The sequence below is a fragment of the Nelumbo lutea genome, chromosome 5 (assembly GCF_056320005.1).
Source record: "Nelumbo lutea isolate HS-2025 chromosome 5, American lotus-T2T, whole genome shotgun sequence".
NCBI lineage: Eukaryota > Viridiplantae > Streptophyta > Magnoliopsida > Proteales > Nelumbonaceae > Nelumbo > Nelumbo lutea.
In genome coordinates, this window is record NC_142688.1 from 74,017,913 (window position 1) to 74,035,094 (window position 17,182).

The 17,182-nt window shown below is 38.4% G+C and overlaps 1 protein-coding gene across 1 annotated transcript; it reads left to right on the forward strand.

The window, feature by feature from the left end:
- Nucleotides 1-13,766: 13,766 nt before the first annotated feature.
- On the forward strand, nucleotides 13,767-15,179 carry LOC148852914 (Integrase-type DNA-binding superfamily protein). The gene has a single exon (XM_088942827.1). It carries the CDS (start codon nucleotides 13,856-13,858, stop codon nucleotides 14,555-14,557), a length of 702 nt encoding a protein of 233 aa, XP_088798953.1. The 5' UTR covers nucleotides 13,767-13,855; the 3' UTR covers nucleotides 14,558-15,179.
- The last annotated feature ends 2,003 nt before the right edge of the window (nucleotides 15,180-17,182 follow it).

The following is a 17,182-nucleotide window of genomic DNA, read 5'->3' on the forward strand; positions in this document are numbered from 1 at the left end:
GATCTTGTAGTCACTCGGGCTATATTTGTAATAGGCACTTATAAGTAAAACTATTTGTGACAGTTTGAGTTCTCTGTTTGAGAATTGATATTAAGAAATAAGATGCTGCCAAACATGATTCTTAGAATCGAGAATTAGTGATTTGTATCAAACGCCTATACAAAGTCTCATCATCTAAAAAATCTAGAACCCATTCTTTTGTAGATAGATTCTGAGGATCATAATTGATGCAACACAAGTCCTTTAGGCGGTTTTTGGTTGCAATGCAAAGAAATTTGTGCTGATGCAAAATTATGATATTGTAAATTTTGATTTATTTTTGTTTCAAATTTTACCTTATTTAGTTGCAGTATAACTTAACACCAGAATCAAATAAAACCCAAAACAAGGTTAATTCCGAATTTGCATTTTTATCATTTGTACTGGTGCAAATAAGATCGCACTGCAACCAAACATAGCCTTAAATTCTAAAAGAGATGCTTTCCCAACTAAAATTAAGTCATCTACAAACATCAAATGTTTAGGTTCGGAATTATATCCATTGAATTGAAAGCCATGTAAATATTTCTCTTCCATTCTTCTTGCAAACAACCTAGAAAGAGCTTCACAGCAAATGATGAACAGATAAGAAGAAATAAGGTAGCCCTAAGGCATTCCTCTTTCAGTATTAAATGGTAGCTTATTTGAGTTTTTGCCTTATATTTAATTTTGTCAATTGACATTAGATTTGTGTATGTACTTATAAATTAAAGTCCTATTCACTTTTCAGTAAGTTACTTACTTTGGTAAATGTAGTTAGTTACCTGAGTAAGTTTTTCTTGGGAAACACTTATCCGGTTAAGTGCATTTATGCATATTCTTTTATTTTTCATGTAAATAAGGCAATTACCATTTTAGCTATAAAAAATTCATTATTAAAAGGGGTATTTTTGTCCCATTCAAGTATTGACAACTTTACCCCTAGGTGAGAAAATTATTTACTCACCTAGGAGATGGGTACCACTTACCCGGGTAAATGGTATCCAAGAAAATAAATTTTTCCTAATCCCCACATAAATCTAAAAAGAGAACGAGGAATTATTGGTCAATGGGATTTTGATTCCCATCGACCAACTTTCACTCGACTCAAAATCCAAAAAAAGTATGCCCCCTAATTCCGAATTGGACAAAGATATCTTAAAACATAAAAGAATCGAATTCAAAATCAAATGGTGCTTCCTTTCTATTACTAGCCTCCACAGAGATCTCTGGTCCGAATTGAAAGAAATATAATTAATTCTCTTCCATTCTCCATGCAAATAATGAAAAGATAAAGATAAAGAGAAGTTGCTGAGGCAACCCTCTCTCAGGCAAAGTTGTATTAGATTTATATATATATTGTACATTAATTGAATTCAAATCAGAAGGTGCTGCCTTTTAGTAAAAACTAATAAGGGTCCACAGAGAGCACATGTTATTTGATCATTTGCCATGCCTTTTCGCCGGTCAAAGACCGTATCATTCCCTTTCTAATTTCATTTTCATTGTATCTGCTTCTGCTTCTGTTTCTAATAGCTTTCTAACTCGATCCCAAGCACAACAGCCACCCTTTTTGAGTGTGTGTGGCAGCTGTTTCCCCCTATGTGTTTGTCAATTTGTCTCTTTGGTTCTACCATAAATAAACATTTCTCCTTTTCTTCTGCCTTCTCAGAACACTCTTGAGTTAATTTGAGGATTTCTGGCTTCCTCCCGCAGACATGGAGTGCGACAGGGCTGCCTATTAGCCTTATTTTACTTTGATTATAAACCTAAAATATAGGCTTTGTTTGCATCCTTCATTGTTAATATTATTGCTTGACAAAGCAACCTGTGTCGGTGGAGACATTTAGATAAGGCTAGAGCTTTTCTATCCATCGTCTCGTTATCACACTTTGTCTCTTTTTTTAATTAAAAATACTAGTATCCACCCCACTAATTTGACCGTACGTTGAGGAGGCCCCAGTAGAATAAGCCCATGGTATATTGACTAGGGGCTACTGCTATCGGGCCGTGGGCCTGGACAAGTATATACTCCCCTACTTTTAACACAATCCCCCTAAGAGAGGGGCCGGCTACCTTTTTCCTTTTCATGTTTTTTCCAACTTTAATTGGTCCTTGCAACCGGTCTAGCTGGAATGCAGAGAACCAAATTGAAATGGACTCAGGGCTGGTTGGCTACTTGGGTCTATTCCGGTGAGGTTATGTGGCGTGTTTTTCCGTTTGGGCTGTTGGCTGTTTAGAAATGTGATAGTCTGATCTTTTTTTGTTTACTTTGGAGAAAATTTAATCGTTGAAAGATTGTATCTCGAAAAGATGTGAGAAGTCCTTTTTAGGTTAAATTCGGAAAGCTCTAATTAAAGTTTTTCGGCTTTTTTTTTGTTTCGTCTTTGCACGAAAAGACACGCCTCCAATCAAACGGTCTGTGGACTGCCAAGATTTTTATGTAAAAGACCACTACGTCTTTTGGCTGTCAAAGCTTCTAGAAAATCTTTCGAAAAATACTTATCAAATCCGGATGATTGAACCGTTCAACCTGGGAACCGATCATCTAATCAGTTTTGTGCTCCACTTAATCCGGATGATCGAACCGCTAAATTGTTTGACCTGGACAATAGTTTCTTGGTCAATTTTATATTTTAATTATTTTTTATTTTAATATTTAATGTTGCAATGGATTGACCCATTTGGACTGAAAGATTGAACCACTGAAGCAGAAACTAATGGCCAAAGTGGTTCTGTTTCCAGGTCAGTTTTATAAACCTTGGTATAAATAGTGAAGAAATACCTCTGTAGGATGTTCACAATTTAGCTCAGAAATGGGGGTGCAATTCGGGTCAGCCTGAATTAGCATTTACACTTTTGAGTTCAAGTCTTCAGGCCAGACCCATTTAAGTTTTAACAAAACCCAACCCGAAACCATCCAGGTTGCATAGTTAGAAATTAGAGATGTGTTTGATAAGAACTCGGATCACGACTACCTACAAATAGACCCGGCCCGGCCCGACCCCTAGACGGGCTTGAATAGGCTTTTTGGCCCGCGGGCTTAAGCTTGGGCCAAAAAGTCTAGCCCACATAAAATTCGAGCTGGGCTCGGGCTTTGCCAAAATAGCCCGGCCCGACCTATAGTTAAACCTAAGTAAAAACCCTATGTGATGTCCATTTGAATAAATTTTTTGATTTGAGAATGTTGTTGATTCACTTGTAGGCCCATTGTTCATTTAAATAGGGGAAAAAACATATAAATTAAAATAGAAAATGTCCATTTGAATAGGGAAAAATTCAAATTTCTTTTATTAGGTCGGGCTTCATGCTCGAGCTCGGGCTTCGAGCTTTTTATCAAGGCCGGGCTCGGGCCCAAGTTGTAGGCCGTTGGTCGGGCCGGGCTCGGGCTCGGGCTCGGGCCTAACATTTTTCTATTAATAAAGAGTCAAAACACAGCCCAAGCCTGGCCCGGCCCGGCCCATGAACAGGTCTACCTACAAATTGTTTCCACATTAATACCCATAACCACGGATCAAAATAATTATCAATGGGTTCTTCAATGTGGGTTTGTTTCTACAAAGGTCAGGAAGGTAGAACCAAAGCGATGGCTAATGTTTCTTGGGACTTTTGCTTTTTGGACTCCAATTACTTTTAGTTTTGGCTCAGTCTGGAAGGAGTAATACGAATACAAATATGTACGGTACAAATACATATAAAATTTATCTATATCTATACTATTTTAAAAAGCATAAATAACCTCAAGAATATTTCTGAAATTTTTTGAGGACAAAATTTACCACTCCATATTTAAATTTATTGATAAAAAATGTGGGTAAATAGGGTAATAAGTTATTAATATTAAATGAGTTGAAAAATAGTAATTTTCATAGATTCAATGCATTCAAATATTTCCTCTCTTAAATCCAACATTTGAGGTATTAACTTGCATTCATCTTCATTGAATCATATATTTAACGCATTTTTGTTTATTCTCAGCATTAAATTTTATTAATTAAATCTATATATAATAAATTAATAATTCCAATAACATAAAAAGTTATACTTTTAAAGTCTACCTAGAAAACATAGTGTTTTCATCTAGATGGTGGTAAGAAATTAAACCATTTTGGGTCAAATAGACCAATCCATATTGTCGCAATTAAATAATAAAACTATAAAATATATAAAATGCAAAAAAAAATATAGAAACTGGAAAAAATGAGAGCATTTTAACATCATATATTCAACATAATAAAAAATAATAATTGTGATAAATAAGAAATATTTTTTTATGATGGAAATGGAATGTAAATTTTAAAATCAATTGGAAATAAAACTATTTTCCTAATCTCTCTCAATAAATCTTATATCTATGGTATATTCTCTCATTAAATCCTATATTTAAGATATATTTTTCTCATCATTAAATTCTATTAATTAAATCCATAACATTAATTTTAATAGTGTAAAAACAAATATTTTGAAAACTAATTCGATAATGATGGTGCACAATCCGGCCAATCCTATCTGTCAACGACCTTGCCTTTGAACGGAGCTACAGAGAACCTGAAAGGGAGAAGATGAGGAAACTCCGGGGGGAACCCGGTGAGATTGCTCCGAAGCTCAAGTTAGAATTCTCACAAAGCCAAGATAAAACCAGATGGCGCAAAGTTCACATACCTTGTTCTCGGGGGGTAGAGAGCCTTTTATAACCACTTCGCGCACTCACTCCGAGGCTTCTGTCAGGTTGGGTATGATTACTTTTGTGCTCTGCCAGTTCGGGTGTCATCCCCTCTACTGGGACAGAACCGCCACTGCTCCTTGTCAGAGTCGTCTCTGCAACTGGAGATGGCGGTGGCAGGTGGCGGTGGTAGGTGGTCGTTTGAAGTGCGGCTGTCAAGCGTTAGATCCCAAGTCAGTTAGGTGTGCCACCCCTGGATACGAACTTCCTCGGTGTTAGGCATGGTACGATTATTCAGTTCGGTGTCCTGGAGGCGAAGTGCTGGAGTGGTGAGCGAGGTGGTCTTGAGTTCGGATAGAGGTGTGTTCCGAACTGCCATGGGGTAGGCCAGTTCGGGTTATTGCCCTTTGTATTTGGCTCGGGGCCTAAGGGAGAGTTCGGGCTCCCTGTAGGGAGTTCGGGCTCCTAGTATGGAGTTCGGACTGCTGGTAGGGAGTTCGGACCGCTGGTTCCTTTGGTGCTCATGCCTTGGGCACATTGTTTGTGCTGAGTTGTTGCCTTGCCACTTGTTGCGTAATTACGAGGTCGGGCCAAATCTTCCTTCATCAATTGCCCCCCACTCCTCGTGCTAAGGGTCTTGCCCTAGCGCGGGGAGTTCGCGAGGTGGCAGGTGAATTTGTCCCGTACTTCGAACTGTTTGACTAATAGTGCAAAGTGCGCGTTCGTCAGGATTTTCTGGGTTTCTCGAGCACCAAAAAGACGGGAAACGCGTCAATCTGTCTATGAATGCTGACAGACGTGACGGCGTGCGTTTATATCAAAATTCAAAAAGCTAGCCGCTGGGAGACGTGATAGCGGGCGTCTTTTCAAATTTGAAAATATGCGTTGCTGCCGTTTTTAATGCGAGGAGACGTGTGCTACGTTCTGTCAGTTTCAGAAAGACGTGCGCCGACGTTCTATCAGTTTCAGAAAGACATGCGCCGGCGTTCTGTCAGTTTCAGAAGGACGTGCGCCAATCACGTCTTGGTCTCAGGGGACGTGTGGTCTGCGTGACTGCGGGCCGTCGGATTGGCTTTGATCTACGTTGTTGATTCTCGATCACTGTGGATATAAATAGTGGGGGACCCCAGTCGCTCACTTTTGCGCTTTGCTTCTTAAGCTCGCATCCAAGTTTTCAGCTCGCATCCAGGCTTTTAGTTCGCCTTCAAGGTTTTTTGCTCGTTCCAGTTCCCGTAGGCCGACGGTTCTTCAAGTGGGTCTGATGCAACTTCTACAAACCGAGTTGCATCCCCCGACGACCTTAGCGAACTTGAGGTAGAACTTGAGGAAGAGTTTGAGCCCGTAGGCCGAGCTGCTTCGGGCAGTTTGGTGTCTACCTCTCGTCGAGGTCGGATGCTAGACAGGTTTGGTCCCTCGACCATGATGCCTGAAGGGCTCCAATCCCTTATTACCTATTACAACTTGCTTGGGGAGTACTCCTACTTCATACCTTCGGGTAGCTTTCCTTGGGAACACGGTCTTAAAGAGATCATGATATTCCGGGAGCAGCTCGCTACGGGGCTGCGACTGCCTTTCCACCCCCTTCTTGTCAAGGTCATGAATCACTTTGGCGTTATTGTCAGCCAGCTTCACCCGAACTCTATTCATAACTTGGTGGGGACAATCTCCCTATTTTGTGAACAGGGCTTTCCTTTAGACTTGGAGATATTTTTTTCTATTTTAATGCTTAAGAAACAAGCAAGTCCCCTTCCCGGGCGTAGGCGAGCGTATTACCTGTTTCCTCGCCCGGGTTTTAAGCTCTTGCACGAACTTCCCAACAAGGTCTTGGCATGGAAGCGGGACTACTTCGGGGTGCGAAGTGTACTAGGGTGGCCGTTTCAGACCGGGTGGGGGATGGCCGCCCCTGACTCCGGTGTTACACTTGATAAAGAGACGGTGAAGGGCCTCCATCAATGGGCATGGCTAGGGCTAAAATGCCATCAGTATCTGACGGAGACTAAGCTCATTGCGGCCGGCCTGAGTTCGGGTAGGTTTCTTGCTCAGAGGTTTCTCGTTTTGCTTTGTTCTTTCGTTTATTCTGATGCCGAACTCTTTTTTTTTACAGGTGTGATGGACTCAGAAAGGACTCACAGTGGGCACCTGTTTCAAGGCATGAAGAGGAGGAAGCGAGTCGCCAAGTGAACTCGTGTCGAGCTGCCCCAGGATGCGGAGCCCGAGGTATCAGACTACCCGTCAGAGGATCTGCCCAGGGAGCCCGTGGTGGCTCCAATGCAAGAACCGACAGGGGCCCCTTATACCGAGACTACTCACACGGGGGCTCCCGCCTACTCTAGTGCTCCCGCTTACTCTGAGTCCGCTTATACGCGAGCTGGGCCCTCAGGCTCGGGAACCCAAGGGGAATTCAGGAGCATGTTGTTGCCGAACTACGCTCTTCAGAAGAGTAGGGAGGCCACTTTCCCCGAGGAGATCGCAGTGTGGACCGATCTTCCTTTGAACCAGGTCGCTTGTCGTGCTGCTACTCATGCTATGGTGGTGAGCCAGATTTCTTGTCGGGCTTCTATGCTTTTATCCCTCTTGCTGTCGTTCTCTTAATCACTTGTTCTTTCCTTTTGTTAGGTGAACTCTTCTATCCATGCCTTGGCGGCCCAGGTGGAGAGGAGCTCGAGGCAGGCGAGAGCTGCCGAAGAGGCTTTCCGTGCTGCCGAGACGATTTCCCGAGCTACTGAGGCAGCTGCTCGTGCTACTGAGGCGGCTGCTCGCGCTGCTATGGCCAGGCAGACGAGGTCTCAGAGAGATGCCGAGGCCATGGGGGTGGTTGTGAAGCAAATGGCGGACCTGAGGCTAGATCTGCAGCATCAGGTTGAATACCTTCAGGAGGACATTAGGGAGAGGACGCAGATCTTTTCCCAAGGTATTGAGGACGCTAAGAAGAAGGCAGTCGACGAATATATCGCCTCGCTGCGCTTTGATGACTTGATGGAGGATTCGTACCGAAAGGGCTTTAAACTAAGTCGGTGGATGATACGGAATACATACCCCGAGCTTGATATTAGTGCGATATCCACTTCGCGCATCACTTAGGAGATGGCCGACGCTGCTAATGGTGAGCCGGACTCCAAGGGCGAGGTAGGACCTTCGAACATTGTCGAAGTGCCTTCTGATGAAGAATAGTACCTCCAGGCCTGCGAGCTCGATATATATCTATATATATATATATATATATATATATATATATATATATAATATGTACTATATAATATGTAAAATGTAATATATAATATATTTATATATTAATATATAATAACTGAAATTTGATTTCATAATATATATTTTATAATATATAATATATAATAAAATATACATTATTAAAATTCAATTGTAACCGAAATAACCAAAAATTTTGGTTTTGGTTCTGTTTTTATTTTTTTAGTTCAGTTTTTTAAATTTTGGTTTATTCAGTTTGGTTTTTAACCAAATAAACCGAATGCTCACCCCTAATGGTCTCCACCTTATATGAAAGAAAATGAAGATGAGGGTTATTTGTCTAAAAGTGTGGGTAAGAAGTAGGATTATATGGTTCCCACTTTATATAAGACAAAAGGGAGGTAGGAGGAAAATGGTGCAAAATTTGCACTATATGTGCAAATGATGAGGCAAAAGAGTGCAAATTTTGGATGTAAAGTTGGATTGGGTGCAAAATCTGCATGTAGTTCATATTATTACTGCAAACAAACAGCACTCAGGATCTATTGCCAAAACAATTGGTGTCGGCTCCATATGTATGAAACAATGGTGTGTTCGCTCATAATTGGTTAGGAAGCCTGCTATACATAGCTACAGGTGTGGTAGATCTTGGCTCAACAAAAATAGCTTCATAATTCGTTGCTCTGGGCCTCATATTTTTTTTTTTTTTTATTCTTGTTCATTTTAGGCAAGAATGAGTAGTATTAGAGCGTTAGATTACAAAATTCTTGCCATAGGACTCATTCTTTTCAGAATGAAAAATCAACCCATAGCACAAAAATTGAGCCTCTTAAAACATGAAAAACAATCATATCCCATCTTGCTCATTTTCATTATTTAAAGAAACTCTATGCCAGTGGTCATTAATCACCATCCCAGGTCTACAAAACCACCACCATTTATGTTTATTGGTGGACTGTTGTAAAAACTTATGCCAACAGGCATTGACCACCAACCATCCATCGATAAACATCTATGCGACAATTTTGGAGACCCTAGGTTGGCGGTTTATGACCGTTAACACAGTTTTGTTTATGAATAAAAATAAGCAACATAGGACACTTGCCAATTTGAAAAGAATTCATTTTTAAGATAAAAGTGTTTAGTTCATAACAATATTTTCTCATTCTACCCGTTTTTATCCGTTCTTGTCCATTTTAGAATTTCATCTTGGGTAAGAATGAGAAAAAATGGGAGTTGAACCAAACATGGCCTTCTTCCTTATTCATTCATTCTCTCACACAATGTAAAATTCTCAGGATTATGCTTCTTCCTAAAAGAACCTGTAAGAAATAGCCTTACTCCTACATTGAGTTTCTCCCATATAAAGTAAGAACCAAATCATTTCACCTCAAATTTTATTCCTCTCAAAGAAATATAGCAAAGAGATTCAATTATAATGATGGAAAAACATGATATTAGAAAAACTTACAACCAATCAACTCGCATCATAAAAGAAGGAACCAATCAAATGGATTTTCATCAAAATTCAAAGCGGGTTATGATTGGTCAAAACCTTTCCAATATCATATCTTTAGAAAAAACAAAAAAAAAAAAAAAAAAAAAACTAAAGTGATCAAAATTTGCACTCCCTTGAGTTTTTCATTAGCTGTGTTTGGTTGCAATGCAAATAAAGTTGCATTGATTCAAAACTATGGCAGTGCAAATAGTTTGAATATAAATTCTGATTTATTTTTGTTTCAAATTTTAGCTTATTTTATTTGATTACGGTGCAAATGAAGTAAATTAAAACAAAAAATAGAATAAAGTAAAACTCAAAAAAAAATTAAATGAAAATTTATATTTTTTTCATTTGCACTTCTATGCATTTGTACTATTACAAATAAAATTACACTGCAACCAGCATAATGTAAAGCAAAAACCTAACAGAAATTAGGAGTACATTGATATCCTTAGACTTTTACCACCTCGCCTATAACAGAAATAGTACTACCGAGATCCTTTTTCAACTCAAGTTAAATGAGCATGTCCCAACAGTTTGTACTCTGCATTTAAAAGAAAAAAATAAATAAAAAGAATCTCTACCATGATGGCCCAATTTTATTTTTACAGGCTGGCCGATATATATATATATATATATATTCCTTCCCATTAAGCTGCTAACTCATAATAAGGGATCATTTACTAAAAGATCCCTCAGATTTTCTCATTTATCCTGTAACCTACGTTTCACTAAAACATGTCCTATTATTTGTAACTAATTTAGAACTCTGATTCAGACCTCAAAAGATTATATTCACACTGTTTTCTCGCTTATACTGTCTTGGAAATATAATAAAAATATTTTAAATACGGAGATATTTCTAGTATACGGTTACAATTAGAAATGGTAACTAGGTAGGGCGGGGTTAGATTTTTCCTATCCCCGACCCCAAACTCAAATGCTCCATCCTATCCTCTGCTCCAAACCCCAACAAGGTTAAAAATCCTAACCCCACCCCTGTCCTAACAGGGAATAAGCATCCCCAAATTTTTCCGTCTCTGTCCTGGTCATTCCTACTTTTATACTTACAAATTTATTCTTTTATATTTTTGAACTTACCTAAAACTATTTTATATTATGTAATTATTACTGTCAAGGATGGGTCAAGGGCAACGAGGTATTTTCACTTTCTTAGCCAAGGGATGATGAAGCCGCTGGCCCATAAATCCAACCTATAAAGGAGAAAGCATGCCAGAGGCCCCATGTGTTATCCTAGGGGCAGAGACTCCGACCAGCAAATTAATAAGCACTAAGAAGGGGGTCAAACAAGGCCTAAGGAGAGAATGCCAAGATAGCCACTTATTTATATTTGAGCTCGGGTTGAGTTGGTTAGCAGCAAATGGCTAGGAATGCTTCCTAGTCCTGCCACATGGTGCCATTTTAAGTCTTGCCACATGTGCCTACATCAGTATATATATAAATCAGACCCAAAATCAATCTTGACTACGTGATGGTACAAGTGGTTCAATTGATTGGGTCAACGGCAGGTTGAAAACATTGTTATACTATACCAATTTATAACATGTTGGATCAAATTAGGATCATACAAAGAAAAAATTAAATTACTCAAACAATTTAACTAAGATCCTTGATAAATATTTTGTAAATTGATATTGGAAGGAAAAACAAAATAGGGTTTTTATACTTCAGGGTGGAGCTAAAATTTTTATGGATGGACTGAATCCAGGACCTTTTATTAAATGAAAATGAAGAATGATGACTTTATCTTAACGTCCATGAGAACAGATTTAATAAAAAAAAAATTCGTTCAGTAAATTTTGTTCTCGAAGACATTGTTTCTCTCTAAAAACTTGATATGAAATACTAGAATGAATCCATTACCCATATGATTAAGTGATTGTGGCAATACAAACCGCTCTTAACAAAAATCGATTAAAGTAAATCAGTTGCAAATTGAAGGGGTGTTTTAGTAAATTACTCTATAATAAATCATAGACTTGAAATTTTTTTTTTTCGTGGAAATCATCAAATCAAACCGGGATAAGAATGTCAAGTCATTTAAATCGGTATGGGGCCATTGACTGGTTTTCAACCCACGCATGAATCAGTTCACTTTCCACAGTTTCTTTGGAGATAAAACAAAAGAACGCGGTCTATCATTCTAGACGGTGGGGCCTTACTCTTACATCTCAATCGGATCATCTATGCTAGACTTGTGATCTAGACCGTTCCTGTTTGACGGTCTGTATCACTTTTGTAAAACCGCTAGATCAGTAAGACATATTGTTGATGATAAGACTTGGCTACACCATAAAATTGCCTGATCTCTTTTGCCTGGCAAAGTGGCAAGTTGGTTGGTTACTGCTTACTGGTGCTATAATTGCAAGGTCCAAAGTATCAACGTCAATCTGTACGCTACACGTGGCAAATAGCAGCCGCTGAACAATGATTCTTTTCAACGAGCCATACGTTATGTTCTGTAATTGGATATTATATATATCCTCTGATGACACAGCAGATATTGGACTACGAACCGAACCCTTGGGCTTTGATCCGTTGGATCCGTAGAGCCTGTGGGACCCATCACTTTTAGCCCATAACTCCTGTAACAAACTCTGCCAATGTGTCGGGTCTACTCGGCAGAACCGAACCGACCGATTATGACAGTTCTGGTTCTGTTTCGAACCGAGTAGAACCGGAACCAATTATATAGTTATATAGATTTACTGGTTTTCATGTATTTTTTTCTTGTGCTTTATGTTAAAAGGGAAAATTTCATATAAAGTATAAATATAATTTTGATTAAAACGCTTGCCTTTCAAAATATAAACAATTTATTATTTTATTGTCACTTTTATTGAAAGTATTTTATCAAAAATGAAATTTTAAATTGTTATTAACTTAGGGTTCAACTATAATTAATACCACAAAAACTTTTAATCAATCAACCAATATCATAAAAAAGTGGTAACCAATAAGGAGGTGTTTATCAAAATTCACTAGGGCTTTGATCGGTCTCTTCCCTTCCGATATCATGCATTTCAAGGAGCATAGATTTTTCCATTAATTTATTAAATTATATATATATCAAATATAACCAATCAGATAGAGCTAATTAATCTTGATTGATAACTGATTCACTATGGCCGTGTTTCGAGACGATGCATATAAGTGTGAATGCAAATATGTAGAGTGTAAAATGGTTCATATAAATTGTAAAGTTGGATTAGTTTTGCATTGACAAATTTACCTTCTTACCAAACAAACTTTTAGCTGTAATGGATGCAAACGTGAATTCCAATAAAGCATATGCCTTTTTTTTATCAAAAGCCCAGTTGAATGCAAATTTACTTCTTTTTTATCGATGTACTTCTACATCGTATTATTAATGTAAATATACACCGGAAAAATGTGTTTTCTGTCATTTGTCAATTCATTAATGTATTGTTGCCAAACACAGGCAATACACTCTATTTGCATCGTTTCCAAACATGCTACACACATGTGCAAATAAGAATGAAAGGGCGGAATATAAGTTACTTTGGTTTAACTTCATGACTTGCACCTAGGGGTGTGAATTAGACCAGATTTGATCCAATCCAATGAATATTTTGAACCAATTTGGACAAATTCAATTCAATGTCTAAACCCTCCAATCTGGTCAAATTGATTTTAATTTAAATTTATTCCAACCCAAACCTGGTCCATTGACACCTATATTCTAATCTTCTACCAATAGACAAATATTGGTTCAACCTTATCCAATCTAATATAAATCCATTACCAATGGATCAGGTCTAGTCCAATCTAATAAACACTTTGACTATTAAGTCTGGACCAGTCTATCTAATCCATCTAAATAGATTTTGATTTGGACGGGTCCATCCCAAAATTGGTTGCCAAGGCAAGTATTTATTTTATATAACATACATATTTTTTCCGTAAATATATAATATAAATATTGTGGAACAATTAATGGGTTTGGGATTGGTCCACCCTGTCCCTAATTAACCAGCCCGGATCCATTTGACGGTTCTAAATCTTTAAACAAAAACTGGTTAGACGTGGGGAGAGTAGGGAATACCAATGAGAGCAGGACTAGTGGATCACCGCCAGACCATAAATGGCACGTGCCGAAAACGTACTAGGTAAACAGTACGGAGACCAAACCCCTGATTTAACAATTAACCGGTTGTTGCCAGTTGACGCGGAGAACGTACGTAAGCACAGGGTGAGAGGAGGGAAAGAGGTTGTCGTTCAACCTGTTCAAAGCTCTCTCGTATTCAAAGATATCAAATACTGACAAGTGTGTTAATGGAAGACAGAGATGATGAAGCTTAGTATGATCCAGCTGTTCTTCAAAAAGAAACTCTTCAACTTAACCGAATCAATCGCTCATTTAAGCATATATTCAATTTGGATTTCAGGATTTGTTTATATATCCATGAACTCACACACTACCACTCATGCTGCTACTTGGAAGCTCCCTTCGTCTCATAATAAAAGCCCACGTCGATACCCATCAACATCGATCACTCGCCTATATATATTCCATGCATGACTCACACTCTTCCTCGTCTGAACGTTTGCCAGGAATTAGCAAATCTACTGGAGAATTGCTCAGTTGGAGATTCATGGAGCAGAGTGTAGCAGAGAGTGGAGGGAATTACCGGGGAGTTCGGAGGCGGAAATGGGGGAAATGGGTGTCGGAGATACGTGAGCCGGGGAAGAAAACGAGAATTTGGTTGGGCAGCTTCGAAACGCCGGAGATGGCAGCCACCGCCTACGATGTCGCGGCGTTACAGCTTAGAGGACGGTCGGCGAGGCTTAACTTCCCTGAGTTGGCGGGCAGGCTTCCTCGTCCTGTGAGTTCCAATGCTGATGACATCCGGTCGGCAGCTCATGAGGCGGCTTCACTGCTCAAAGGCCACCCGACGGGAAGCTTCGAGGTGGGTAGCTCTGGCTCCAGCTCATACTCTGTTCCAACAACCGTGGGGTTGTCACAGAGTCAAATTCAGGCTATAAATGAATCACCACTGGACTCCCCTAAGATGTGGACAGAGTTAGCAGAGGCTCTGTTGGTGGAGCCACCTACTGTAGTTTACAGGGATACCGAAATGAGTTACTGGGGGAATGAAATGCAAAGCGATTTCCTTTGGGCCCCCTAGGCCCTAGCTAGATTACTTGTAGCTATATTCTAATAATAACTAAAGCCTAAGAGAAAGATCATTAATTAACTTGAGAGACAGAGAAAGAGAGATTTAGCCCAACTGGTATTTTATTTTAGGATAATATCCATTGGGTCCTTCTCCATGTTGTTTCTTGTCTCATATTAAACAATATAACCGGATTTTCTCATATTGGGGATTTGGGATTTGTTAGGGTCTGCTTTGGGAAGAAACAAAGCAAGAAAAAGGAACTGTTTGTTGGTAGGTGGGGATTTGGGGAATATAATTAAAGTTTGTGAGTGCTTGTATCTGTGAGAGAATTGTTAATTCTACATTACTTCCTGTATAATTTATTCCAAGGGGGGCCTTTCATGTCCAAGATGAAGTGTTCAAGGGGCCCATCTGAGTAGAGGTGAGATGCTTTTTGAGGGTTACATATAGCTTGTGGTCGTTCTGTTTGTGAGAGAAGTGGAGGGGCCAAGCTCACATAATGACTTATTTTATATATTTTTACTTTTTTTTTCTTCATTATTGTTGTTGCAGCTAATACAAAGTATCTTTTCTACATGTAAACATGGGCTAATTATCTTGAATTAATGCTTGAAAAGTTGGAATTAAACAAGTGGTGGATGTATCTACTTAATATGCTTTGGGGATTTTTCATTTATGCTTTTTTTAGGTTTGTTTTCCCATTTAATATATTCAGAACCTAAAGGCTGTGTTTGGTATGATATAAAATAAGGGAGAAAGAGAAAGGTGACGGAAAGTTCTCAAAAAATCCTTGAGAAGACATAGCATTTTTTTCTTCTATCAAATCAAACAACTTAAGTGTAACATTTTATTCGATTATTTTCGTATAGCCCAAACGTTTTACCTAGAGATAAAGTGTTAAAGAGATATTAAGCTAGTTCAGTACCCATTTGGGAGTGCTGAAGCGCAGCAGCTTCCAGCTTTTAAGATGGGCCCCACGCTGTTAAGGTAATAAGAGTTCACATCTGTGTCCCACAATGTTCCACAGCGCATTCCGTCGTGTATTGGGAACATCTCAAATAATAATACCAGATTCGATGGTATCATCATGAGGAGATGTTCTCAATACGAGGCGAGGATGTATTGTGGGACGTTGTGGGGCGCAGATCTGGACTCAGGTAATAAATAAGGTATTTTTGGGTAAAAAAATTTGGAGAGCCCGAATCGGCTGTCCATCAGTTCATGTGATGAAGAACTGTCCACATCAACCTTTTTAAACAGCTTATCCCGAGCTTTGAAGCACCTGAACCAGCTTAATTGAATCTTTACCTCAGCCCTCTCAAAAATCAGGTCCTTAATAAAGGGCAAAATGATATGTTAAGGTTTAGATGCATGGGGCATGTTGCTAAAACATAATTGGTAAATAGTTGAAATCTCTTCTAACTGTTGCTGAAACATCCCCTAAAGTTTGATAATTGCAATCACCTCCCTAATGTTTATTTTTCAAAATGTCTATTTGTATCAAATGCTATCCAAAATTCTTCCAATTTCTTTTTCAAAATTGATTTATTTTCTAAATTTTCCTTTGTGTTTGGTTACAATAGAAATAAATTTGTACTGATGCAAAACCATGCCAGTGTAAATTCTGACCTATTTTTGTTTCAAATTTTAGTTTATTTCGTTTGATTGCAGTACAAATGAAGTAAATTAAGATATGAAGCAGAATAAAATAAAATCCAATAAAAATTAAACAAGAATTTGCATTTTTTACATTTGCACTCCCATGCATTTGTACTTGTGCAAATAAGTTTGCACTACACACAGCCTTAAGAAAAATCACTCAAAAGTAAATCCTGGTTCAGGGTAAATTTGCAGTCTGGTTCACTTTTGCATATGTTTGGCAACATTACATTTATGCATTGACAATTGACAGACCAATGCATATTTACATTGATATTAAGATGTAAAAATACATCAATAAAAAAAGAAGCAAATATGCATTCAAGTGGTTTTTTGATTAAAAAAGAAACATATGTTTTATTGAAATTCATGTATGCATCCATTACAACTAAAAGTTTGTTTGGTAAGAAGGTAAATTTGTGAGTACAAAACTAACCCAACTTTTCAATTTATATGAACCATTTTACACTCTACATATTTGCATTCACACTTATTTGCATCGTTTCCAAACACAGCCTTAACCCCAAACTTTGCTCCAAATGGAAGGGTGGCCACCTAAACTTTTATTAATCTGCCAACATCAAAAGGAAAATCATTTACAAGGGAGGACGTAGCCCACCTTGCGCCAAGACCCAAAATACAATCAAACCTCCTTTCCTACTCAACCCTACCCAACAAATTTACACAAAACAGAAGAAAACAAATAAAAGACCATATAAACACCTCATTAATCAATTCTTAGGATTGGTAGTCGCATGTGATCCTCCCTCAAATAGGTTAAGAGATCACAAGAAAGCTCAATAGCATAATTAAACACATGATATCTCCTTTCTTCAATACCTAAATTTGCATGATAATTTACACATGTATTACCTTTGCGAAGAGTATGATAAACTTTATACCTCATAGCCAAACACATAAATCTGATTTTTTTAACACATTGGTGATACACCGAGGAGGCAATCAATAAGGATA